At 34.3% G+C, this 26776-nt stretch overlaps 2 protein-coding genes and 1 non-coding gene across 3 annotated transcripts; 1 reads left to right on the top strand and 2 right to left on the bottom strand.

Moving 5' to 3' along the window:
- Positions 1-8055: 8055 nt before the first annotated feature.
- On the bottom strand, positions 8056-8521 carry LOC131174713 (uncharacterized mitochondrial protein AtMg00860-like). Its single transcript, XM_058138501.1, has 2 exons — positions 8510-8521; positions 8056-8430 (listed from the first exon to the last, which is right to left on the bottom strand). The coding sequence occupies exons 1-2, from the start codon at positions 8519-8521 to the stop codon at positions 8056-8058; spliced, it is 387 nt and encodes a 128-aa protein (XP_057994484.1).
- A 6420-nt stretch (positions 8522-14941) lies between these two features.
- On the bottom strand, positions 14942-17381 carry LOC110656044 (uncharacterized; the record flags this gene model as incomplete). Its single annotated transcript, XM_058138499.1, is given in 4 exon segments — positions 14942-15478; positions 15577-15827; positions 16712-16858; positions 16860-17381. Coding segments are annotated over 4 exon segments (1026 nt in total), but the record flags the coding sequence as incomplete, so codon positions are not given.
- Positions 17382-26125: 8744 nt separating this feature from the next.
- LOC131175102 (small nucleolar RNA R71) lies at positions 26126-26232 on the top strand. Its single transcript, XR_009145263.1, has one exon. It is a non-coding gene; the product is annotated as a small nucleolar RNA R71 (small nucleolar RNA).
- The last annotated feature ends 544 nt before the right edge of the window (positions 26233-26776 follow it).

Here is a 26776-nt window from a genome sequence, read left to right as displayed (position 1 = left end):
ATATCACAAAAAAATCTGGAAAAAAAAAAAATCCCACGGGTACTGAAAATGACAGAAAATCTCCATGTATCAAAAATACAAGGAAAATAGTGAAGATGCAAAAAATCAATAGAGACACAGTAATGTGCATCTTGAGCGCTATTTCTTTAATCTTTAATAGCATGGAATCCAATCAAATGCTTGTTTGGAAGACGGAGATTGTCCTAAAATATTAAGCTCTCACGCAGAAATGATCATTCTTATGTTGATAATAAGAGGTTGCAAGAAGATTAATGAAGCATATAGCAAAGCTCATATAGAAGTAGAATAATAAAAGACTCACCAATCTGCGGTCATTCCATTTTGACTCGTAACAGCTCTTAAAGCAACAACATGAGAATGTGTTCTTTGATCACCTTGAACTCCAGCAGATCTTACAGGCAAAAAAACTGCAGAAGCTTGCCAAATTGAATCATAGAGCCCTGCATCCTTGATGGATTGGATGAAAATCTCATCCACCTGCAAATGCAATAAAAAAGATACATTAGGTTTAGGGAAGTGTTAAATTGCAGTTGGACTCTGGCCAGTTTAGGATGTTGCTGCCAAAGTGTAACGGTAAGAAAAAATTTTCTACTTATAATTGATGTAGCAAATTATTAGACAGATAAATATTGAAGTAATAATCTTTAGTTTTAGTATTGCAATATAAATATTTAAAATTCACTATTCAGCATAAATCAAAATGGCACCCTTTAGTTCCATTTAGTATCAGCCATTGTGCTACCTAACTGCTGATATTTAAAACCCACCCTGGGTTTTACCTACATGGCAAACATCATATACCTGTCGGAGAATATCTAAGGCATTGCCTTCAGTTTCATCACCCAAGACTCGAACTGCAAGGCCAGGACCAGGGAATGGATGGTGCTTCAAAAATGCCTCAGGATCATTCAAGATCCTTCCTAGTTGACGAACCTTGTAAACAAAAAGAAAAATGCATAAATCATTGAGCTATTATTTTGTGTGTGTGTGTGTGAGAGAGAGAGAGAGAGAGAGAGAGAGAGAGGGAGAGATAAAATACCTCATCCTTAAATAGAAGTTTAAGTGGTTCTATAAGCTTCAATATGTCCTTTGGAAGCCCTCCTACATTGTGATGGCTTTTGATAGTGTGCGAGCGGGCTCTTCCAGATCCCGGAGGTGGGCAAGATTTCAATCGCTTCTGGATGCAAGGTTCCTTGTGTCATGGGCCCAGGTATTAACACTTATTCGGATCGTGCCGTACTTGATTTGAACTCTTTTAACACAAGTCAGTCAATGAGAATCTCATAATAATCTGTGGATTAAAATGAATATTATATTAGCTTGGGGCTTTGGCAAGCCGATTGGAAAAATTGTTATAAACATCTCATATAATCAAACATCACAAGCATAATCATCACATCACATAATGGGACAAGAACATTTAGTGAATATGCTACTTCTTTTATTCAAATAATATCAATCAATACAAGCAGATAAGAAATCCTCACATCACTTGTAGGCAGAAGGGGAACCCATAAGGAGTAAAGGGACAGGGACTCAACAACTAGTGACAGCCGAGCCCAGCACTGGCCAACTAGTCACTCTCCCCTAAAGAGGAGTAGGAACAAAATGGGGTGTTGCAGGAGGGAACATCTATGCTTGAGTAATCACACCCTAAAATTACATAAATAGAAAATAAATACAAAATATCCCCTTTAGTCCCTAAAATTTACATTTTACTATCCAAACTTCCTACCCCTTACATTCTCCCCCACTTCAATGGTCGACGTCCTCGTCTATTGATGTTGTAGCCTTGCCTCACTCTCTTTGTATATGTGTTGTAGAATACACAATGATGTACTACCTCATTAAAAACCCTTTAACAAGTAAAACCTAGTGGGAAAAACCTTAGTGAAGGAAAAAGAGTACAGTGCGTATTTATAACTGTGATCGAGCTTGTAAGAACTCGTCAATCTTCTGCTTGTGAGGTTGGAGATTTGTTTCCTTCTCCCAACTAGTTTCTTGTACAGTCAAACCCTTCCATTTGACAAGGTGCTACTTATGGTTTTGACAACTCACTCTGCCAGGATCTCTTTTACTCCTTGGTTGATTGGTGGTGTGTGAGTGAAAGCTGGTCTAGATGCTCTGTTGCGGCTTGGATCTATCTCATCTGCATGATATGGCTTTAATATGCTAACATGAAAAACTAGGTGAATCTTCATCCATTCAAGTGACTCTACTTTGTAAGCAAGTTGGCTAACTCTAGCAACAATTGGTATTGGTCCTTCGTATTTGTGAACTAATCTCCGTTCTCGGTTGCGAAAGAATCTAAATTGATTAGGCAGCAACTTCACCATCACTAGGTCTCCAACTACAAACTCTTGTGATTTTCGATTCTCATCTGCCCATCTCTTCATTTGTCTCGATGCTTTCTCTAATTGGGCCGCAAGTATTCTTTGAGCAATCTATTAAATCTCTCGGTTCGACCATTTGTTTGTGGATGAAAACTTATTGAGACATCCAATCTAGAGCCCAATAGACAGAACAATTCTGACTAGGATGATCCCACAAATTGGCCATCTCCATCACTTATAATGCTCTTTGGGACACCCCAATATTTCACTACGTGTTTGAAGAAGGCATGGGCTGTATTTTTTGCCGAACAATATTTAGACATTAGCATAAAGGTCCCATATTTGGAGAATTTGTCAATTACCACCAAGATATGGTCATATTCCCCCCACTCCTAGTAACCCAGCAATGAAGTTTAGAGAAATACTTTCCCATGGTTTATTTGGTACTGGCAATGGTTGTAATAACTCTGTAGATTTTTATCGTTCCCACTTATCTGGCTGACACACTAGATAAATTTTTATACACTCCCTCACATCATTTTCCAATTGAGGTCAATAATAGCCCTGTTTTAACAAAGCTAGTGTGCGTTGCCAGCCTGGGTGATCTGCCCTTTCCTTAAGTTTCCTGCTCTTGGGATATACACTCTATTTCTTTGAGTCATCAGGAGGTTATCCTCTAGCAAAAACTATCTAGTCTTCTCCTTTTCGCTAACTTCATTAGAGCTACGGCCTGGGGGTCATTCTTTAGGTTGTCTCGAATTTGTTATCGCAATGTGGTAGCTACCTTACTACTTAACAATTGTGCTATTTGTTGATAAGCTGACACGTCTGACTTCCTATTTAAGGCATCTGCAACTCGATTTGAGCTTCCCAGTTCATACTCTAATTCGAAGTCAAACTCAGCTAAGCATTCTTGCCATCTAGCTTTTTTAGGTGTCAATGTTGGCTGGGACAGAAAGTGATTGACTATTGTATTGTGACATCCTCGCTTTAGGTAGTTTCGTACATTCTACTATTTCGATGATTAATGTCTGTTTGGACAGCCAGGATGTCTGAAACTATATTTAACCTAGAGTGAGGAGACATAAATTGATTGAATAAAGATCAAGTAAAGTTAAAGGAAGATGAAAGAAGCGAAGTACAAATCAGTTAAATGAGCCAGAGGTTCCGACAATGGGTAACCCTACTGAAAAGCGACTGAAGATTCAGTTGCCAACCCCAAACTCATGAGGAACCTTGTGAGATAATCAATTAGGACTTAATTGAAAGATTTATAAGGTTTAGATGACAATAAAATGTCAAGGAAATGCAAGAAAACTTTAATGCTAGTCGGTAAAGGCAATTATGATATGAAGAACATAATGAAGCGCATTTTGGTCGTTTCACCCTCTGAGTTGAATTTTGATTCAAATGTCAATTAAAACGAGTGAGAATAAAACATTTAAAATGAATTAAATCATGAATTTGTGTAATAAAAAGGGAAAAAGAAAGAAAAGAAAATGAAATTGAATTATGACATAAGCATGATTAGGCATGATGATATAATGACATCATTAACATTTTAATTCAATTACATAGGATAAATACTTAACATAAGACAAAAATTGACTAAAGAAAAATCATCTTCCTCCCTTGCTTATCCATGGCCGGCTCCACTCCATGGACTTCTCCCTCCATTTTGTCTTCTCAAACTTGATTTTCCCTAGCATTTCACCATAAAACTCCTAGCTCGCTTCATTAAAAATTATCATTGGATCCTCCTAGATTGTTTGGCTGCCAAGAAAATGAAGGAAAATTGAAGTTTAGTGAAGGGAAAATTTTGCCTGGTGTGGTTAGTGCAAGTCTCACTCTCCTATCCTTTTCTATTCTTGATATTAGGTTAGTTTATGAGAAGAATTGCATGAAAACTTGAAAAATTTTGTATGAATGGGAAATCATTAATTCCTACTATCCTATATACATGGGGTGTTTGATGGTTTTAATGAAATTTAATGTGTCTATTAGTGTTGTTGATGAGTATATATGATGGATATGTTGAGTTGGTATGAGTTTGGTATGAATTTGCATGAGATATGGTTATAGAGGTTAGAGTTTTGCATGGAGTTTAGGGGTTTGATGATATGATGTTCAAATGAGGTTGTTAAGGTCAATTGTTGACAATTTGATGTGGTTTAATCATGTATTGAAGAGAGTTATGGAATTCAATAAAGATTTGGAAGTGTTGTTTTGTGCTGGAATGCTGGACCTATGAGTCCAGTAGGTTTGTATGGCTATAAGTTGAATTGTGTAGCTCCAATTGGTGTGAGGCCAATTGGACATTGAACCTAAGACATAATACCTCATTTTTTATGAAGAGACCCTGCCCAGAAACTGAACCTGACATGACCTAAAATTTGCTTGAATCTGGGTAACCACCTGCTGGACCTGGAAAAATGATCATATGAATAGTAAATGTTCAAATGGGCATAACTTACTCTAGGAAGGTCAGAATGACTTGATTCTTGAACCAATGGAAAGGTTAGACATATGAGCACATTTTTCATGAAGAACACAGGGCCCAATTCTGACCCTAACCCAACCAATTTGCTAGAATAAATTAGGTCAACAATTCAGTCCATAGAACCAGAACCTAACCTAAAATTCTGGATTTTGATCTACCAGACCGGTTTTAGCAAAAATGCCATAATTTAGTCCACAAAATTGCAAATACAGTGATTCTAAAGCTAAATTCTCCATAAGACCTAGAACTATAATTTTGGTATTTTGACCAAAACCCAAAATCTAATACAACTTGGAGAATTTGCTAGAACAAGTCAGTTCACCCAATTCTGAAAGTCCTGAACTTGAACTAAATAACCACTTGACCCCTGAACAGTAGTTCAATCATATCTCCCACTAGGAAACTCCAATTGGGTGAGCCACATTGTTCTGGAAACCTAAAAAATAAAACTCCAACTTTGATTCAGTAACTTTCCTCAAATTTTGAGTGTAAAAACCCTAAAATGGGAATCAAAGACACTAACTTGAATCTGAAATCTTGAAGGCACAGGGTTCAGGAGTCCAGGTCAGTTAAATTGGCCATAACTCACCTTACATAGCTTGAAAAATTATGATTCTTAAACCTGAGTATGCCTAAGACATAGGGGGACAACTCATTTCAAGAACCTTAGGCCTAAAAAAATGACTGTAGCATACCCAAATGACTAGACAAATTTGGTATTCCAGAATCTGCCTAGTTCTGGAACCATAAAGGGTCAATGAACCAGTTTTGATAATTTAACCATAACTTAAGTTCTAAAACTGCAGATAACATGATTCAAAAAGGAAAACAAAGATAAGACATAGAGGAACAACTTCTATGAAGGAAGTGTGGCCAAACAGTGTTTACATCTTGACCAATTTGCTAGGTAAATGTTAAGGGCCAGAATTGATACCTAAATGAAGGTTTATGGAATTAATTGATGCATAATATATAAATTACTTAAATGGTTTGCCAAATACATAAGTTACATGAAAAGTGAGATTGGAACCTATTTTTCCATTACAAATGACATGAAATTTGCTATAAAGCACTAATAGTGCATAACATGAAATAATAAGTTTATAAGTACTTAATAACACTAATTTACCTAAAATATACTTAGACTTATGTATATAGCTTGGATCAATTGGTATACTAATTAGAGACTACAAAATGCAATACTGCCCACATGAATGATTATTGATAGATAATATCTATCTGATATGGTTATTCCTCTGGCTTTATGCCTGACATGATGTGATTATCGACTCTTATGCCTAATCTGATTTCTGGCTTTATACCTTCATGCTGGCCTTGTGTCTGACATGACAGATGTATATATGATAGACATATGGATAGGGCTGAGCAGAATTCAGTTCAAACTAAAAAATCGAACCGAACCGAGTCAATTCAGTTCAATCGATTTGGTTTTAAAATTCAATCGGTTCTGTTCAATTTTATATTATAAGAATTTCTGTTATTTCGGTTCGGTTAGATTTTGAAGAGAAAAAATTGGTTAAACCGAACCAAACTGAATAGTAATTTATATATTCAAATCGAACTAAATCGAATCGAATTGATTTTTGAATTGATTTATTTTTATGAGAAATTTATGAATTATATTTAATTATATATATATTAATTGTTTAATTTCATTGATTAATGGTTATTAGGTTCAAACCAAAGTCAAAATTAGATCAAATAACTTGAAAATCAAGTCTAAATTAAAAAATTAATTAAAAATCAAAACTGATCAGTTTAAACAGAACCGAAATAGAGCGGTTCAGTTCGATTCGATTTTCATCCATTTCGGTTTGATTCGATTTTCATCCATTTCGGTTCGATTCGATTTCTAAAATTTAAAATTCAGTTTTTATAATTTAATTCGATTCGGTTCGGTTAGGTTCGAACCGAATGCTCACCCCTATATATGGATGTCTAACTAGTATACTCCCGTGTATCCAGTCTTTATAATATATTATTGGTTACTTGGAGACTGACATGAATTTAATAAGACTGAATATGGAATAAATGAGCAGAGAAGATCCTGATAAACTTATTTGCTCCCAAAGTTCAGTAAACATGTAAATGACTTAAAATTCATGAAATATGCACTTCTTTATGAAATTATACAGGGAATAATTATCTTTAATTATTTACTTGTTTTTACTTTAATTTATGCACCACTAAGCAATTCGCTTAGCGCATTGATTTTCTACGCGTAGGTACTGGTGAGCAGGACCAGTCTAGACGGTGAGTTAGAGCAGATTTGCAGTAGTGTGACATGTCACCTCAGCAGTCTATTTTTTATAGGGCCCATGTATATTTAGCTTTTGTATTTTAATCATTGTACATAAGTGAGTGATGTAATTAAATTTTGAGATTGTATAATAATTTGTAAATTATGTATTCGACTCTTATAAATGAAATGAGATGAGAATTCTTTTCAAACGAGTTTATGAGAATTATAATGATATGACTGATTATATGATATGGATATGATAAGAGGTGAATTGATATAAATTGAAATTATGATATGAAAATTTTAACAGGTAAATAGTAACACGCCAAACGCTAATAAAACAGAGGAGACTCTGTTCGGGTTTTCACAAAAAAAAAAAAAGAAGAGAAATATGGGTTATAAGATTACAAATAAATATGACAAGATAAAAATAGATAAGATGCTCCAGCACAGAATGTGGCATACCTTACTTGGCTACACTGTAGACCGGGTAAGGGGTGTTACATGTATTATCAGTCTTCACTACGAACTTTGATCCCAATAAGTAATGTCTCCAAGAGTGGAGGCAGAGACTACTACTAGCAACTCTTTCTCTTGAGCTGCATATCAAATCTCTGCTTCTTTCAACTTTTGACTTTCAAAAGTAATTGGGTGATTTTCTTGCATCAAGACTCCTCCCAGTGCTTAGGGGGGAGTATTCGGTCGGTTCGGTTTGAACTCCAAAAATTGAAAAACCAAATCATTTAAAAAAGTAAACCAAACTAAACCGATTATTTGAGAATAACCGAACCAAACCAAACTGAAAAATAACGGTTTGGTTCGATTCCGTTGCATTAAAATGAAAATATTTTAGGTTAATTTTTATTCTCTGGGTTGGACTTGAATGGATAATTAGACTAGATAAGGGCCTTGAGACTTATGTATCTTAGGCTGAAAAATTACTTGTTACCTTTTTTCAACAACTCTATAAGGGGGCATATCTTTTGAGAGTAGCTCTGGACAAACCGCCTACAATAATTCGTCAATCCCAAGAAGGATCTTAATTCAGTTATGCTATTCGGTATTGCCCATTCCTGGATTGCTTTCACCTTGGCCTGGTCCATGCAGATTTTGCCCTGTTCAATCACATGGCCTAAGAACTTGATTCGAGTTTGAGAGAAAGCACATTTCTCCTTTTTCAAAAAGAGTTTGTTCTCCCTTAACTTCTCGAAGACCAGGCGAAGATGATTCCTATGTTCTTTAAGTGTAGAACTATATACCACAATGTTATCAAGATAAACCACCATAAATTTATCAAAGTAATCATGGAATACCTGATTCATAAGAGTACAGAAAGTAACCAGAGCATTGGTTAGTCCAAAAGGTATAACAAGAAACTCAAAGGCACCATACCGTGTCACACATATTGTCTTAGGTTCATTCCCCTCCTTGATGCGCACTTGATGATATCCCGATCAGAGATTGAGTTTTGTGAAGAATTTTGCTTGGCCCAACTGGTCGAATAAATCTGCGATCAAGGGAATTGGGTACTTATTCCGTACGGTTACTTTGTTGAGAGCTTGGTAGTCCATGCATAATCTCAAACTACCGTCTTATTTCTTCTAAAAAAGAATAGGGGCACCAAAAGGAGCTTTTGCTGGTCGGATAAACCCAGCTTCCAACAACTTGTCTAACTCCTTACTTAATTCAACCAACTCAGGAGGAGCCATTTGATAAGGAGCTTTTATCGGAGGTTTTGTTCCGGGTAACAACTCAATCTCATGATCTATACTACGACGGGGTGGTAAAACTATAGGTAGCCTATCAGGCATAACATCCCTGTACCCCCACATTACGTCTCGAATCTGTGGTGGATGTTGAAATGTTTTTTCAGCTTCCTTGACCACCGGGACTACTACATATGTCGGCTCTCTATGCTTCACTTCCTTTCTGAATTGAAGGGCCGATATCAGTTTCTTTTCACTAATGGGGCTAAAAGTTGTGGGGACTACACACAGTTTGTCCCTCATTAAAAGAAGGCAATTTGTAGCTAGAACTGGAACAACTCGCGCCTTTTTGAGGAACTCCATTCCAATTACTACATCAAAATCATCAAGAGGGCTTACTATGAAATTGATCTCACCTTTCCAAGGTCTCATCTGGCAAGATGCTCCATGAGCAATGCCTATAGTGTTCAATGCTTTAGAGTTAACAGCCTTAATCTTTCCTGCATCTTCCTCTATATTTAACTTAAATTAGGATGCCATCTTATCTGCCACAAAATTATCAGTAGCTCTTGTGTCTACAAGAGCCCTTATGGCCTTTCTGTTAATGCACAGATCAACATACATTAGTCCTCTTTCATCAGTGGCTTTTGTCTTTTATTTCTCCAAGGCTCCAAGAAAATGAAGAGCACCTACCATTGATGGGTCATTCTCTTCCATTCTTTGTTCTTCCTCTTCAGGACCCTTTTCCTCCCTCATGGCTCTTAGAGCATTTAAAGCACCCTTGTGCGGGCATTCGATAACACGATGTGGCCCATCACAAAGAAACACTTCAATGTTCTGGGCTTAGCTACAGCTGTGTTACTTAATCCCTGGGAACGGTTATCTCGGGGCCTTGTGTTGTTCAATTCTCTTCCCAGGTTAGTTGGCTTATTTGTATTCAGCCCAAAACTCAAATTCTTCCTTTCTATCCCCCCTGTAGTAGGGTTATTTCGATCCGCTCCCCTACTCGAGGTCATGCCCCATTTGTTAAGGAGATTGTCTGAGCCTTGTGGGTGATTAAACTTCCTCTTGGGAGCGCTGCTAGAGTAATCATCTAGGCTTTTCGCTGTGCTTAGAGCTACACTGAGCTCTTTCACATTCCGTCTCATTAACTCATTCTTTGCCCAGGGTTTTAAGCCTTTTAGAAAATTGAATACTCTATCTATCTAGAACATACCCTTAATGTCCAACATCAGTGCTGAAAAGTCCCGTATGTAGTCACAAATGGAACCAGTTTGTTGTAGCTCAGTCAGTTTGCATTGTGCATTGTAAGCCACATTCTCAGGGTAGAACTGAGTTTTCAGTTCCTTTTTAAAGCTATCCCAACTAACAATAGAGCACTATCCTAATATGGTTTCTTCTACTTTAGTACGCTACCACAGTTTCGCATCGTTGGTCAAGTACATGAACATTATCTTTAACCTGCCTTCATCAGAATCATTTTTAGTAGCATTAAAGTATAATTCCATATCAAATAGGAAATTATCTACCTCTTTGGCATCACGAACACACCGAATGCTTTTGGTTCTGGAATTTTAGCCTTGCCTACCTCGTAGGCTCCCATATGAGGGTTATTGACAGCTCTCACCAACAAATTCACTTTGTCTTTTAATTCTAGCAATTCACCTTGGATCAAACTCACTGTTTCCTTGACTTCATTCTTAATGTCATCAATAGTCCTTACAAGAGAATTGTGAGAATCGGTGATAGATTTTAAGCTTTCTATCACATCTTACATACGAGAGGCCACTGTCTCAAATTCAAGCATTCTGCTTTCGAAGTCACCCCACCGGGTGGGCCCTACTTGTCACACCCTACTCCTCGTAAGATGTAACATGTTCCCGTAGTACACCTAATGAATTACCGTACTTCACCTACCGGTAACCCATTAAATATACTACAAGGGATTTTAAAACAATTTTCGTTCATTTTAGAATTGGTGGGTAAAAATTTTTTTTTTTTTTCAAATATTAAAAACCTTCGTTTGGAGTCCAAACATAAATCAAATTTTTGGATATTTAAAATCTCCGCAATTTTTACAAAAATTTCGGCAGAGTGCCGTCTGTATTTTGAGAAAACAGTTCTTCAAAACCTGAAAATAGAAACACTCCCAATATATTTCTCAATCACAACTCCATTTGCAACCACCAAACTTCAAATCAACAGCAATAGCAATACTTCAATTCAAAATCCAAATTTCAAATCAAGAATTAATATTTCAAAACATTTCATAACTCATGCACATTTCATTTTAAATCATTAATTTACAATCATAAATTAATTTACAGATGCAAAATCTCAAAAATAATATTATTACAATTTTATCTGTACAACTGCTCAAATTATAGAGATACATATGCATACTATCATATTTACATCAAACTAAACTACCAGGGTATAGACAAATACCCATATAAAAATTCTTCAATTGTGCTCTTCTCTAACTGTAGCAGCTCGCTCTGCTGCTATGTCATTTTCCCTATCTGTGACAGCAAGTTAAAGCTAACGCTGAGTATATAAATACTTAGTGGTGCACAATAAAGCATAAAATGCATAATATAAAAAATTTATGAACAAATCGTCATTCAAAAATCTCATAATAGCATTTCACAAATTTTTTTCTTTTTTTTTTCAAATCACTTTTATAACAAATCATAATTTTCAAAACTTAATATAGTACAACTTGATCAAGCAATTTAATAAACATAGTATTGCCAAATAATAACACAACTTAGGCCATGACACAAAATTTCTGAACATGTCGTGTGTACATCACGACAAGGCATACTCACCCTACTAATTGAAATCAATGAAGGAGGTGGCTAGCTAGCTAATGAGTACTCATCCAAACTCGCCCCTCAGACTGGAAAGCCAGAGAGGGAGGAAAGTGATCAAATATCAAACTCACCCCACAAGTGGAGGAGGAACATATTAGTATTGCCATGCTAAGTGTGAATTAAAAACAATTTAAATCAAGTTATTCAAATATTTTATACAATTCACAAATCATATTTCACTCTAAACTTTTCATTTACAAAGTAGGCAACACACTACTTTTCAAATAAGATTTTCAAAGCCATAACTAAATTCAAAACCATATTGTTCAAATATTTCATACAAATCAATAATTAATTTTCCTTCCAAATTTTTATTGTAGAATAGGCAACACAACATTCTAGAAATTCATAATGAACAAACACATTCACAATGTATAACAAATTAATTTCCATTATGAAAAATATAATTTAAAATTTTTGTGCACAAACCTGACGTGAATCGCCTCTAGGCCTTGACTCAGTCCCTTATACCTTCCAGGTTTTTTTAGCTGAAACACAACATTTATAGTGTTTCAGTATCTTATTTCACAGTAAATCTAATAATTAATTCATAAATACTTAATTCTAGCCCAAATATGCTTAAACTAACATTCTTGGAAATTTTCATTTTAGAGTTACTATTCATGGTACTATTCAAGTCAATTTATTAACTTTCTAAGGCTTAATATGTATGGGAATTCCAACTTCACCCACATATCACATTTTGGTCACTAAATTTGTTGGTTTTGGTTGTTTACTCAAATTCTAAGTCTTTTAGGCAAATTTGCAAATTTTCAGTTTTCTCTTAAGTTGCACTGTTCCATTGGTCATCTTACTGTTAGAATTTGGCAAAACTTTCTTCATAGAAAATATTCCCTATTGTCTTAAGTTTATTCTCCTTTTTGAATTACTCCAATTGGAGTTTTGTAGCTCAAGTTATAGCCATTTGAACCATGGCTGCCGGATTAGACTCAACCCAGTTTTCTGGGCAAATTTTGGTTCTGGCAGTTTTAGATCACCAACTTTGGGTGGTTAAATGACTTGGTTAATGACATAATTTGAGTTTGTGTTCTTCATGAAAGTTTTAGGTCTATATCTAAACTATCAACTGGTAAAATTTCAGGTCATTTAGACCTTCCTAGCTCAAGTTATGGCTAAATGGTCAGTTTGTACAGGGACAGACTGAGATTTTTCAAATTTGATCAATTTGTTCACTAAGTTTTGGTCACTTTTTGGGCATGCTTCCTAAATGAAAATTGTGTCATTTAGTGTCTATTTTTATTCCCAGTTGGTCTCATACCAAATTGGACTTGTAAAATTTCATTTTTGGTCCCTCAAAGATAACTTGGTCATGCTGCTAGCAGCATAACCACACTCAATCCGAATTTGGCCTTAACTCCAACCATTCCAACACACTTCATGCCACAAATGACCATTTCTCACTTCAAATTAGGTCCAAGACATCTTTTACCATTTTTTTATATTTTTGGTCTCTAAACCCTAATTCACTTTAATTGTTACATTTAACCAATTCAATGCTTTTAACTATCATCACTCAACTAATTAAGGTTCATATACTCATTCAAATCCATCAAACTATGCAAATATGTCCCCATACACATGCTAGCCGAAATTTTAGTTTGGTCCTTCAACAAATAGTTTCATTTCATTTCTTTAGTTTCTAAGTTACTTTAAGCTACAACACAACTAATAAATCTCAAGTTTTCAATTTAGGGTGCTTACCTAAACTTTGATATTCAATCTTCAATTTTTCTCCTCTTTTTTTCTTTCTTTCTTGCTAAATTTCTTTCTCAAGGGAAGGAAATAAGGTTTTATGGAGTGATTGGGGAAGAACTTAGGGTTTAATGAGGGATTTAAAAGATTTAGCAACTTTGATATTCAATCTTCAAATTTTCTCCTCTTTTCTTCTTTCTTTCTTGCTAAATTTCTTTCTCAAGGGAAGGAAATAAGGTTTTATGGAGTGATTGGGGAAGAACTTAGGGTTTAATGGGGGATTTAAAAGCTTGAAACAAGCTTTAATGGAGTTTCATTGATGGTGATATGAGGGAGAGGAGAGTGAGGCGGCAACACATGAGGAAGAAGGACTTTTGTTTATTTTTTTTTTCTTTTCTTTTTGTTTTTGTTTTTATCCTTATGGAAGACCCAAAAATCAATTTAGTTAAATTTATTAATTATACTATTTATGGCATCAGGCATGATGTCATCTTCCTACACCTTTTTCATTTTCTTTCTTTTTTTTTTATTTTTCTATTAGTTCTTTAATTTAATTCTCGATCCCGAAATTTTCTTTTCTCCGATTTTATTTGACAGTTAGGTCAGGAGTCAGCTCTCGGGATCAATTGACCAAATTGCCCCTCGCCGGTTCGACTCGGTTTGCAAATAATCTAATATTTCTTCCGGCTCCCTGACCTAATTATTTGACTGGCTTAACAGTTTTTTTTCGTGATTTTCTCTTTTTCACTGTGTTCATAAGGGTCCTAAGGATCGCGGCGTCACATTTTACGGTTCGAAATTTGAGTTTAAATCGACTTCGCAGTCGTTCCCAAGAAGGTCACCCATCGCTGTGACTCTCGTCTCGTTTAACTTCTTATATTCTGTTTTTCTTATTTATACTTAACTAATTAACAATTACTAATTATTTGTGTTTATAGCTTATCTAGTTGTCTTAAGTGTGGTTCTAATCCCCTTAATTGTCTGGATTGACACCGGTCACCGGAATAGTGAAATATATCAGGCTATATAAATAGGGGTGTTACACTACTCTATTGGCTCACCCTCACCACTAGATAGCTTGGCTACCACAATTAGTAAATGTTCAATTTTCTCTTCTAGCTCCTCAATGCGCTTGTCTCAATGCTCAAGAGCGAAGCGAACTGACTCAAGCTCTGTTGTCAATCCCTCGTAAGTCGGATATCCATCAATTCGAGCAAAGATCTCATCAACCTCTAGGGTGTCAATGTGAGCAGCTGACTTCGTCATGCTTTCAAATGCTCATGGATAACTGCTCTAATACCAATTGTCATGGGCCTAGGTATTAACACTTACTCGGGACCGTGCAGCACTTGGCTTAAACTCTTTCAAGATAAGTTAGCCAATGAGAATCTCATAATAATCTATGGATCAAAGTGAATATTACATTAACATGGGGCTTTGGCAAGCCGATTGGGAAAATTATCATAAGTATCTCATATAATCAAGCATCACAAGCATAATCATCACATCACATAATGAGACAAAAATACTTAGTGAACATGCTATTTCTTTCATTTAAATAATATCAATTAACATAAGGAGACAAGCAATCCTCACATTACTTGTAAGCAGGGGGAAAACCTATAAGGAGTAAAGGGACAGGGACTCAACAATCGGTGACAGCCGGGCCCAGCACTGGCCGATTAGTCACTCCCCCCTAAAGAGCGATAGGAACAAAATGGAGTGTGACAGGAGGGAACATCGCTATGCTTGAGCCATTACACTCTAAAATTACATAAATAGAAAATAAATATAAAATATCCCCTTTAGTACTCAAAATTTATATTTTACTACACAAACTTCCTACCCCTTGACACCTTGGACCAGGTAAGTAGGTTTCTTTCCCAACTGTTGCTCCAAATCATTGGCAAAAGCATAAAAAATGCTAATGAACTCCTTTCCGATGATCTTCCTTTTCATATCAGTATTTCAGCTTGCTAAGAAATTGCTCTGAAGCATCCACACAAGTAACGGGTAGATTCAGATCCCTTTCAAAAGTTTCCGTCACACATTCTCTCTCCTTACACCTACATGAATTATAACAACAATATACATTTAAAAATATTCCATATGAAGATGCTAATTCTATTTTCTAGTTTCTGAAAATATATGATCCTTCACTCACCTTAATAAACCATTGTCAACAAAAACACAATGAAGTCTATCTCCAATTGCCTTGTGAACAAGGGTAGCAACAATTGTGGAATCCACACCCCCTGACAATGCACATATGACATGAGCTTCAGCTCCTAATGTACCTTTGATCACCTTGATTTCTTCATCTACTACATTTTCCATGTTCCAATTTGCACTGATTCCACAAACATCAAAGAGAAAATAGCTTAGCGTATCCATGCGCTCTGGTGAATGAGTCACCTAAAAAGGATGCAAATGTATTTGTGTTTATGTCATGACAACACATGTAAACACAGATTCAGCATTTCCCATAAATACACTGCATTATTATAAGTCAAATTTCAGAACAAAAGTATAGAGTGATCTCCTATTTTTCTTGCATTCATTTGCAATAAGTTCGAAAACTACATATCCTAACAAATATAACGGTATCTTTCCACCATTTGTTTCAAAGCTTGCTTGAAGATGTATAGCAATCTCAAATCTGCAATAATGCAACTAAGTTTTTGTGAGAGATAGTCAAGCCCTCTGCATAAGTGAGCCATACAAGTCAGTGCAACAAAGTTCTTTGCAGATTGCTTTGTGCAACAAAAATTAGCAATGAATTGAATCTGAAACCTTTCCATCTGACTAGCATGACGGTAATTTGTTTTCTAAGATTTTACTTCCCAATAGTATTCAACTTTTCCTACTTAAGCCCATGTCTATAGTAACAGCCAATTCTGTGTCGTTTATTCAAACTCGAAAAACCCGTATTTGCCTCAACAGTTTGGGTTGGCTTACCATTTACAAGACTTGAATAAGACAGCGAGATCAAATAAAATTACCTAGAGACATGTAGCATGCCAAATAAAATTCTCCCAATACTACTATTACGTCCAAACTCAAAATTACTTATAATACCATCATACAAAGCCAAGTCGTGATCAAAACAGGAAACCATAATCAACCATTTGCTGCGGATCATGCGATAACATAGCGACAAATGCTTTGTCAAAATAATTTCCATAAATAATTTCAGCTGAAAAAGACTATTCCACACTCCCAAAACCCAATATATTACGCAAAAAATGCAGCAGCTAAAAACTAAAACAATCCATAATCCAAAGCATACCCAATTTTACCTCTGGGTGGTACTGCAACCCATAAAACCTCTTCTCCCGATTCTCCACCGCTGCAACCGCCCCTTGTTCACTCCTTGCCACTACTTCAAACCCCTCAGGCAATTGTGCAGCCTCAACCCCGTGGCTCATCCAAACTACCTGCCTATCCCGACTTTTTTTTTTTCCCAAAAACACCCAAATTCCTTCCGACCTCAATTTCCATCCTCCCATATTCCTGCTTTTCTCCAAACTTCACTTCCCCTCCCAATCTCTGCACTATCAAATGCAATCCGTAGCAAATGCCAAGCACGAAGCAACCATTGGACTGGGCCCACTCCACGAAACCAGAAGGAAAGGTGGGGGAATTAGGAGAATGGACCGAGTGGGGCCCTCCGGAGAGGACGATGACTTTGGGGTTGAGCGAAGTGATGGCCTCGAGAGGAGAAGTGCCAGAAATGCAGAGAGAGAAGATGTTTAGAGAGCTAATTCGGCGAGCGATAAGATGGGTGTATCGGGAGCCATAGTCCAGGATAAGAACTATGTCAGATTTCACTGCTTTTGGCTCCACGGCGTTGGATTTTGGGGGCTTTCGGTGGTGGCTAGGGGATTTTGGGGATTTTCTGGGACTGGGAGCGAAAGGACGGTTAAGATTTAAAGAGAGGGAGAACCGAGGGATGAGGAAAGGACGAAATTAGGGCTTTTGGCGGGAACTGGTAGGGTTTAGCCGTTTTACGCGTACGTGTTGATGATTTCTCCTGATTAATATTAAAAAAAAAATAAATTTCTACATTTTAAAGAAATATTTCAATATTTTTAAATTTTAATCATTTTTAATTTTAATTTTTATTGTTCACAAATAATAAAAATATTTTAATATTCATTAAATTTAATTTATTTTTTATTATTATAAAAATTTTCGTCTTAAAATTTCATAATTTATTTGCTTTTTTTTTATAATTAACATTTGAAATGGGAACATGCACCTACATCAAAATAATTTATAATATGTAATTATTTTATTTATATATAAATTAATTAGATAATAGTTTAATTACTTAATTAAAAAGTAATTTTTTTATAATAATTAATACTATAATTTAATTTGTACAATAGAATATGTAGATATTTGAAATGTTTTCATATCGATTACTTTATTCTTGTTAGAAATTTTTTTTTATATCTACAATAAATTGTAAATTTTATTTTAAATATAATAATTTATTTTCTTTAACAATTATATTGTATTAGTATTAATTTAAATATTTTGTCTATTAATAATCTATTTAATGTTAAATAAATAATAATGATATATTATCAATATTTATTATCTTTAACTTAATAATGAGTATTAAAATTGATAATTCATTTTAAAAAAAAATTAGGTAACCTATCATACTCATTAAAAATTATAAAAATTTAAAATAAAAAAATTACGTGTATGATGATAACAATCATAATAATATTTGTAGGATCTGTTAAAGAATATATTTATTAGTTGGAATTATAAGAATTTTTTAAATTAAAAGTCTTTTTTCTACTTTAGAAGTTTATAAATTGATATTGTGATATAGATAATTTTTTTTAGAGAATTACAAATACTAATTTTGATACATCTTAATTAATTTTTTTAATATGAATATTTAATAAAAAATAATTTACATTAAGAAGTAACAATTCAATAAATTTAAAATTATATAGCTTATATTTAAAAACAAAATCATATAGTTTCTAAATATCATAATTATTTATTTTTAAAATATATTTTTATACATAAACATGATATTATATTATTAAGTAATAAAAAAGTTGAAACTTATATATTTTAGAAAAGTTTATATTTATGAGTTTTTTAAATCAGGTAAGTGAAAAAATTTATAATTTTAAGAGAAATAATTAATTTTTAACACAAAATTAATATTATAATTATTTTAAGTATTAAAAATTATTTTTAAAAACTAAAAATATTTTTATTCTTTTATAAAGTCGTCTTTTCATTCACACTTTTATAGATTAAAAAAAATTAAATAAAATATTTAAATAATAAAATTTGAATTAAATTAAAAATTTTAATTTTGTTTTAAAATTATTAAGAAAATAATGAATTTTTTTTTTAATTTGGATATTTTTAAGTACTAATGTTATTTAACTCAATAAAATATAATTTTTCATTAATTAGCTAAAAAAAAGTCTTTAGTTTTGTCTATTGTTATATTTTTCATTGTAATCAATAATTTTAAAAAAATTAAAAGTAAAATTAAATTATAAATTAAAAATAATTGTAAAATAAAATACACTAATTTAAATATAAAAAAAAATAAATTTATAAATAGAATTTTAATTGTTTTAGAATTACTCATCAAATCAAAATAAAAAATTATAAATACTTTTTAATTATTTATAAATAAATTTTTAATTACTAAAATTCTATTTATAAGTAAATTTTACTTTTAAAGTAATTTGCCTTTCAATATATATATATAACATACTTTTTTTATGAATTTCTGATTTTTTAATTCATTTTTTATAAAGTTTATGTAAATTGCAATAACAAATTAAGTATAAATAGGATTAAAAATTTTTAATTTATATAAAATTTAAAATTAATTCAACTAATAGGAAATAATATATTTATAAATAATATAAAAAATTAAGGATATTTTTGTAAGCTCTCCCTCATTTATACATTTATATGCACTAGCTATAGACATCACCAATGCTCTCTTTATATCTCTAGTAATTTCCTTTTCTATCAAAGCAATTATGTACTCTATAAACTCTGCAACAAATGGCAATGTGAGCCGATCCATTATTGATAATGCAAACTTTTCCTCTACCATGTTAAATAGCTCTATGATAATTTCATTGTTAAGATATATATTTAAAAGGAAGCAGAAAACCTTTTTTATCAGCAGAGTATACAACCAAATGGTCCTTTTTTGCTAATGGAGATGTGCTACAACTGCTTGTATTAGTATTTCTCATTGCTTGTGGCAGCACGATTTTTCGTAGCTGGATAGCAGCAAACTTCTGCCATTTTCTTGCCAATTTGAGGAGTTTCTTGGCACTGATCACCCTGGGTGTCTGAAGGGTAAAGTTCGAGCGTAGAAGGCAAAGGAAGTGGGCTTGGCTATAAATTCACATTGTCAGGCATATGTCTCTTTCATGGAGATCACACAATTAATGCAAGGATAGATTAGAAGCAAAACCACGTGATGGAAGGGTTTTTTTTTTCTCTCTCTCTCCAAAGGTGGACGAAATTAAAGGTCAAGAGATAACCAGGAGGAGATAACAAAGTTACATTGCATCAAATAATTGCAATAAAAGGAATCATCAAGTAGACTTTTTCTAGCTAACACATAAGCTGCTTTGTTCCGATTCTTGTTGACCTACTTAAAAACACAAGAATCTGACTGAAGAATGGGGATATCCTGCATAATGCCCTGAATACTGATTACACCTAGGGAGCTACTTTGAGCTGCAGTAATCACATTTAAGGAGTCTCCTTCCATTATAATTTGCTTGAAACCTCTCGTTTTTGCTAGAATTAGAGCCTCCCTGCATGCTAGTGCCTCTAAAACGAGAGGATCTATAATGTTTGGGAATTGTTTGCAAGACCAAGTACAAGGCTTGCCCCCCTGAATCTCTGACTAAAGCAGCAATCAAGCCCCTATTAGATGCTGAATTCATAGCTCCATAAATATTAATCTTAACATAATTATGAGGAGGGGGCGACCAGTTTATAGGAACCTGAAGGGGTGCCTTTTTTTGTTGTTGGGGGGGGGGGGGGTTGGCGAAAAGAAATTTTCACATAAAGAAATTGCCGCTGACATGATCTGGTGGTGTGTTTGGATTTGATTTTGGAAGATTAAATCATTTCGACTCTTCCAAATACTCCCCAAAATAAAAACCATCAGGAACACTAACTTATCATCTGGTCCTTGAGAACAAAGAGAGTTGAGAATTTGTGTCCAGAAATCAATTGATGAAGAACCTTACAGAATTGAGGATCGAAGCATTAGAGGAGAGTGAAACCAAATTTGGACTGCCCTAGGATAGTGAAAAAAGAGGTGGACAATAGATTCAGTTTCCCCACAAAATTTGCATTCCAAAGGAAAAGAAGGAATACGCTTGCCAATTTGTTTATTTGTTGGAAGTTTATCCTGCAGAAATTTTCAAACAAAAATTCCAATTTTTGGGGGCAGTTTGAGTTTCCACAATTGTTTCCGCAACTCAATATTAGATGCGATTGAATTTGGTCCAGGTCCTGCAACTGAGGCGTTCTCTAGGAGATGACGAAGCTGACAGGCCACATTACAGCTAGATTTCACCGTATAAGACCCAAAATTAGAAAAGTGCCAAATCATGGAATCATCCCTACTAAATAAGCCGATCGGAATGGAAAGAATGTTGCTCGTTTCTTCTTCTTCAAAGTTTGCCTTAAGGATATCCAAATTCCAAGTGCCAGTATTCCAATTAACTAATTGAGATGCCCACACTATTGAAGGAGCTGAGGTTTTGTTAACCCGTGGATAATGGGGAAAAGACTTAGGAATCCACTTGTCATGTTTACATAAAATTGATTTCCATCCTTAAAGTTCCATCTCAATCCTTTCTCAAGAAGTTCTTTACCCCAAAGGACACTTTGCCATGCCCAAAAAGGCCGACTGGTGGTTGTCAAATTCATCAAAATTTAAATTAATTGAAATTACCAGCTATAAAATATTTTTTATAGCAAGTGATAAATTCAGGTCGAATCCTAGAAACTGAATTATTAAATTTTGTGCACTTGTGTAATAGAAAAAGAAATAAAAGTTGGGGGGTAATTCGCAATCCAAAGAAGAAATAAAAAAATCAAAAATTAAGATTTAAAATTAAATAAAAAACTCTCAAATTAAACAAATTTCAGTCCAAAGTAATTCTCATTCCAATGCATTGATTCGATTATAGACAAAAGAAATACAATTATATTTTATTGAATACTTAACGTAGATTTACCAAATAGCGAGGTAAATCCCTGACTTCCCTATACTCATCAATTGAGTCTAGCACTCTTATTGACTCTAATTATTAACTGAGTTGGTATTAAGCAATCTTCATCAAATTAATAACTGCTTTAATAAAAGGAAGTAGTTAATCTGAACAACAATTTATGAAGTATAAATCATTTAATCCATCCTATTGTTTCCTTAGATTATTATCGAAAACTTGGATCATAATCAATAAAACCTAATTGCTACTCAAGTTCAATCTTACATAACAATTACGGATTATGAAGATGAACTAGCAATTGATCAAATCAAACAATTAACTAATAGGCCTTTTTAGCAAATCATTCAATAGATCAAAAATAATTAAATTAAAAAAATAATATATATTCAAAAAGACATAAATTAAATTAAGAACCTGATCTCATAAATCACACATAAGAACTTGAATCCCTTGAATTGAATTAAAAACTTAGCCACTCATGTTCATGGCTTACAGAAAAATGAAGAAAAATAAAGAAAAAATCTAAAAAGAGAATGGAAGATGAAGGTCTTCTATGGAGAATGAAAGTCTGAATTGGATGCGTTTTAGCTACTGCTCAAAGACATATTTATAATAAAAAACCTAATCCCAAAGATAGGAACCAAACTAGGAAAAGTTTTGAAATTCAAAAGACAGATTTTCAGCCTGCATTCATGTCTCTGAAATCAAGGCCGATTTTTAGCAACTTCCTTTCTGAATCTGTCCTGCCCTCTTCAGGAAAGTTGTAGCCCTATTTCTTAGCTTTCCAACGAGTACTCATTTACCCAAATCCGAGGTCTACAGCCCAAGTTATGGCCTAAAATTCGGGACTAGTTCAAACAGATGGTCCAGCCCATAGTGACAAATTCATTGCCCTTTTTCACAATTAAAATGGCCTTATCTTACTTCCAGCCTTTCATAGAAGTTGTAGAGGTGGCTCTTAAGGTTCAATTGGGCTCGGGCTTGGGCTTGCTTCATTTGGACCTTTAGAACTCTAGATACAAAATAAAGACTGAAACTGGTCGTGACACATCAATTCTGGGCTTTTGCAATAGATCCATAGCTCATTTTGTCAACCTTGGAGACTGATTTAGGCTTTGGTCCCTCTTTATCATTTATAATGCTCTATCTTAGTTTTTCAATAGATTAAACAGCACTCAATTTGGAGACCCATATCTTTAGAAACACCTAAAAAATACAGCAAATGTCAAATGCTGAAAATTTCTCTATTTAACACAATTATTTTAACAACTGTATAAAAATATGCCTAAATGATAAATATACTTTAATCAACTGAATTATACATAAAAACACACTAGAAACACTAAATGTGATGAGAGTAAAATTAATAAATTATGCATGACTTAAATTCTCAATCAACTCCACTTAGAAGTTCCTTAACTTCATCCTATCACTACATTCTCTAAAAAAAGATTAAAAGTTTAAAAGAAGAGGCAAGTAAGGTAATAACCATCACAACAAATTCCATCAACACCATACCACTATATCAACAATTCTCCAACATAAAACAAAAGGCTTGAAATTAATTAAGCTCACACAATTAAAGTTTCATAAAATTTTAAGTCAATACACACTAAAACACAAGGCTAATTTATCAAGGCACAACAATTATAGCTCTTTGCAAATCTTAGGGGAGATAGAAATGTCCTTTTTTTTAATTTGAAATTGGTACTTCTCTCCTGTTGTCACAGTTCCTTTTTTTTATTATTATTTCAATCGTCACCTTCAGAAAAGTACCTTGCTCATATCCTAGCTAGTTTTTGGCCTAAGAATCGACATGGGGTTCATGAAGACCCCTGGTTAGTTTGCTTACCTAAAATAGCGGAGCAATTTTCAAGTTTAACCTTTTTATTTCCCCCAATTTATGCATCTAAATATTATAAAGTGCCATGACAGATTAAACAAAGTTCTGAAATATGCATGACATTAGTTTAAAGCACACATAACTAATCATTTCACTATTAAATCAAGCCTAAATGATTTATGCAGAAAAAAAAATTATTCTATGGTATGGAGAAGAGGGAAAATCCATTATTAATGTTACTATTACCTTGCCTAAAATATCAAAAATTCAATCTAAAATAGAAAAGTCATTTCAAGGATAAAACACTTCTCTCTGAGAGTTAATATAGAATCATGAATCAAGCTTATAAAAATAAATCTTTTTATTTATTTTATTTTATTTTATTTTTATTTTTTTTAATATATTTTTTTTCAAAAAGATTGCAGCAACCAATTTTTCCTCCCCCACACTTAAAACTTACATGGTCCCCAATGTAAAGCCCAAATGCAAAAGAAAAGGAAAAAAAGCTAGAAAATAAAATATGATAAAGGAAAGAAAACAAATTTGATTGTGGCTAATAAGCCACCCATGGGTTGCCTCCCAAGTAGCGCCTTTGTTTAACGTCATTAGCTCGATATGGCAAAGCTCCTTAATCCACTGAATGCTCCTGAAACCCCTCATAAAATGGCTTGAGTTAATGATCATTAACCTTGAAAACTTTGTTAGTTCCTAAACTTTGAATTTCAACTGCACCATAAGGAACCACATTAGTAACAACAAAGGGTCCAATCCAACGAGAACGCAACTTACCAAGCATTAGCTTCAATATGGAATTATACAATAAAACTTTTTTTCCAATCACAAACTGCTTCCTTAGTTTGTCATGGAATGCCTTTGTCTTTTCTTTATAGATCCTAGAATTCTCATAAGCTTTTAGGCAAATTTTCTCTAATTCATGCAAATGTGATTTTCTTTCTAACTCATCATCCATGCTTAACTCAAAAACATCCTGCACAAATGTATCAACAACATCAATAGAAAAAACATAATGATTATCAGCAGGATACTTTATGGCATCAAAGAAATTAAATTTGACAATCTCTCCATCAAACTCCATAGTTAAGGTACCCTCATCCACATCAATTTTTATCTTTGCAGTTTTTAGGAAAGGTCTTCCAAACAAAATCAAAGCTGAATTTGATGTGAGAACACTATCCTCCATGCCCAGAATGTAAAAATCTACAGGAAAAATCAATTCTCCAACCTGCACCAGCACATCCTCAACTACTCCCAATGGGTAAACATTAGAATGATCAGCTAACTGAATAATGACACTGGTTTCTTTCAAAGGACCCAAATTTAAAGTTTGAAAAAACTGAATTTGACATAACATTAATAGATGCTCCTAAATCTGTCATTGCATATTCAAATTTAGAATCACCTATTCTGCAGGAAATAGAAAACGAACCTAGATCCTTACACTTAGGGGGTAATTTTCGCTGAATTAATGCTGACACATTTTTCCCCACACTGATCTTCTCATTATTCCTCAACTTGCGCTTTGTAGTGCATAATTCTTTAAGGAATTTGGCATACCTGAGAACTTGTTTAATCGCATCAAGTGAAGGTATATTAACCTCTACCTTCCTGAAAGTCTCCAAAATTTATTTCTCTTATTCTTCTTCCTTCGTCTTGGCAAACCTACAGGGGAATGGAGGAAGAATAGAATTATTAACCTTATTCAGTTTAGGTTCAGTATTTACCTCAACTTCAGAAACTTCAGACTCTTTTTCTCCTTGCTTTTTCTTTTTCGTTGACTCATGTGGAGTTTGGTTATCAACTTCTTTCCCACTCCGTAACAGTATAGCACTCACATTTTCTCTGGGGTTCATGACTGTTTGTGATGGAAGCTTTCCAGAACCTTAAGCTTCAAGTTTACTCACAGATGAGGCTAACTGACCAATCTGCCACTCTATGTTTTGAATCTTATTTCTGGTCTCTCGTTGAAACTGTTGTGTATTGTTAGCCAAAGCCTTAACAATTTCATCAATTTACATACCTTGATTTGAGGGAGGCAGAGGTGGAGGTGGAGGTGAGGTGGAGGTGGAGGTGGTTGATTCACTTGTGGTCTCTGCTGATGGTATCGATTTTGCACCGGTTGATTCCCATAACTCAGATTGGGATGATCTTGCCATCCTAGATTATAAGTATTAGAAAAGGGATCATACCTGCATTGTGGTTGTCCATAATTTCCTACTGCATTAACATGTTGCATTGATTCATCCTCTTGTAACGCAGGACATATGTTAGTAGCATGACCCGAACCCGAACAAATCTCACATGCCTTAACAGTTTGCATGTTCCCTACAGCCAACTGCCTCACCAAAGAAGTTAAATCAGAAATTTGTTTCTTAAGCTTAGATGTACTTACCTCATTAACCTTTATAGGTGTGTGATCCATTCTCATTCCAAACTGCTGAGAATTTACTGCCATGTTAGTAATCAGCCTCCTTGCCTCTTTTGGTGTCTTGTTAACCAAAGCTCCTCCACTGGCAGCATCTATCATACTGCAGTCCATTAGTAGAAATCCCTCATAGAAATACTGAATCAATTGCTGCTCACTTATTTGATGATGGGGACAGCTTGCACACAGTTTCTTAAATCGTTCCCAGTACTCATACAAGCTCTCTCCATTGTACTGCCGGATGCCACAGATTTCTTTTCTTATATTGGCAGTATGGGAAGCAAGAAAATACTTCTCCAAAAATATCTGCTTCATCCCATTCCATGAGTTGACGGATCCAGAAGGAAGGTAATACAACCAATCCTTAGTTGTGCCCTCCAGTGAGAAAGGGAAAGCTCGAAGCTTGATCTGATCCTCTGAAACTCCTTGCGGTTTCATGCTGGAACACACAACATGAAATTCCATTAGATGCTTATATGGATCCTCACCTGCAAGACTATGAAACTTAGGCAACAAATGGATTAGTCCAGATTTCAACTCAAAAGTAACATTTAAAATAGGGTATTGAATACACAAAGGCTGTTGATTTAGATCAGGAGCAGCCAACTCTTTCAAAGTCCTAGCAGCCATGGTTTCATTTTCGAAAATTGAATCTGAATCCGAACTTAACTCCTTTGGAGATTGGGCTCCTTTAGATGTATTCGGAATCTGCCTAGCTTGCTTAGCCAATTTTCTCAACTGTTTAGCTGTTTTTTCTACTTTTGGATCAAAGATCAACTCACCAGATTGAGAAGTTCTTGTCATAAACAAA

This window comes from Hevea brasiliensis, chromosome 16 (assembly GCF_030052815.1).
Source record: "Hevea brasiliensis isolate MT/VB/25A 57/8 chromosome 16, ASM3005281v1, whole genome shotgun sequence".
Lineage (NCBI taxonomy): Eukaryota > Viridiplantae > Streptophyta > Magnoliopsida > Malpighiales > Euphorbiaceae > Hevea > Hevea brasiliensis.
Note: the sequence above shows the minus strand (reverse complement) of the source record. Positions and strands in the feature narration are given on the sequence as shown.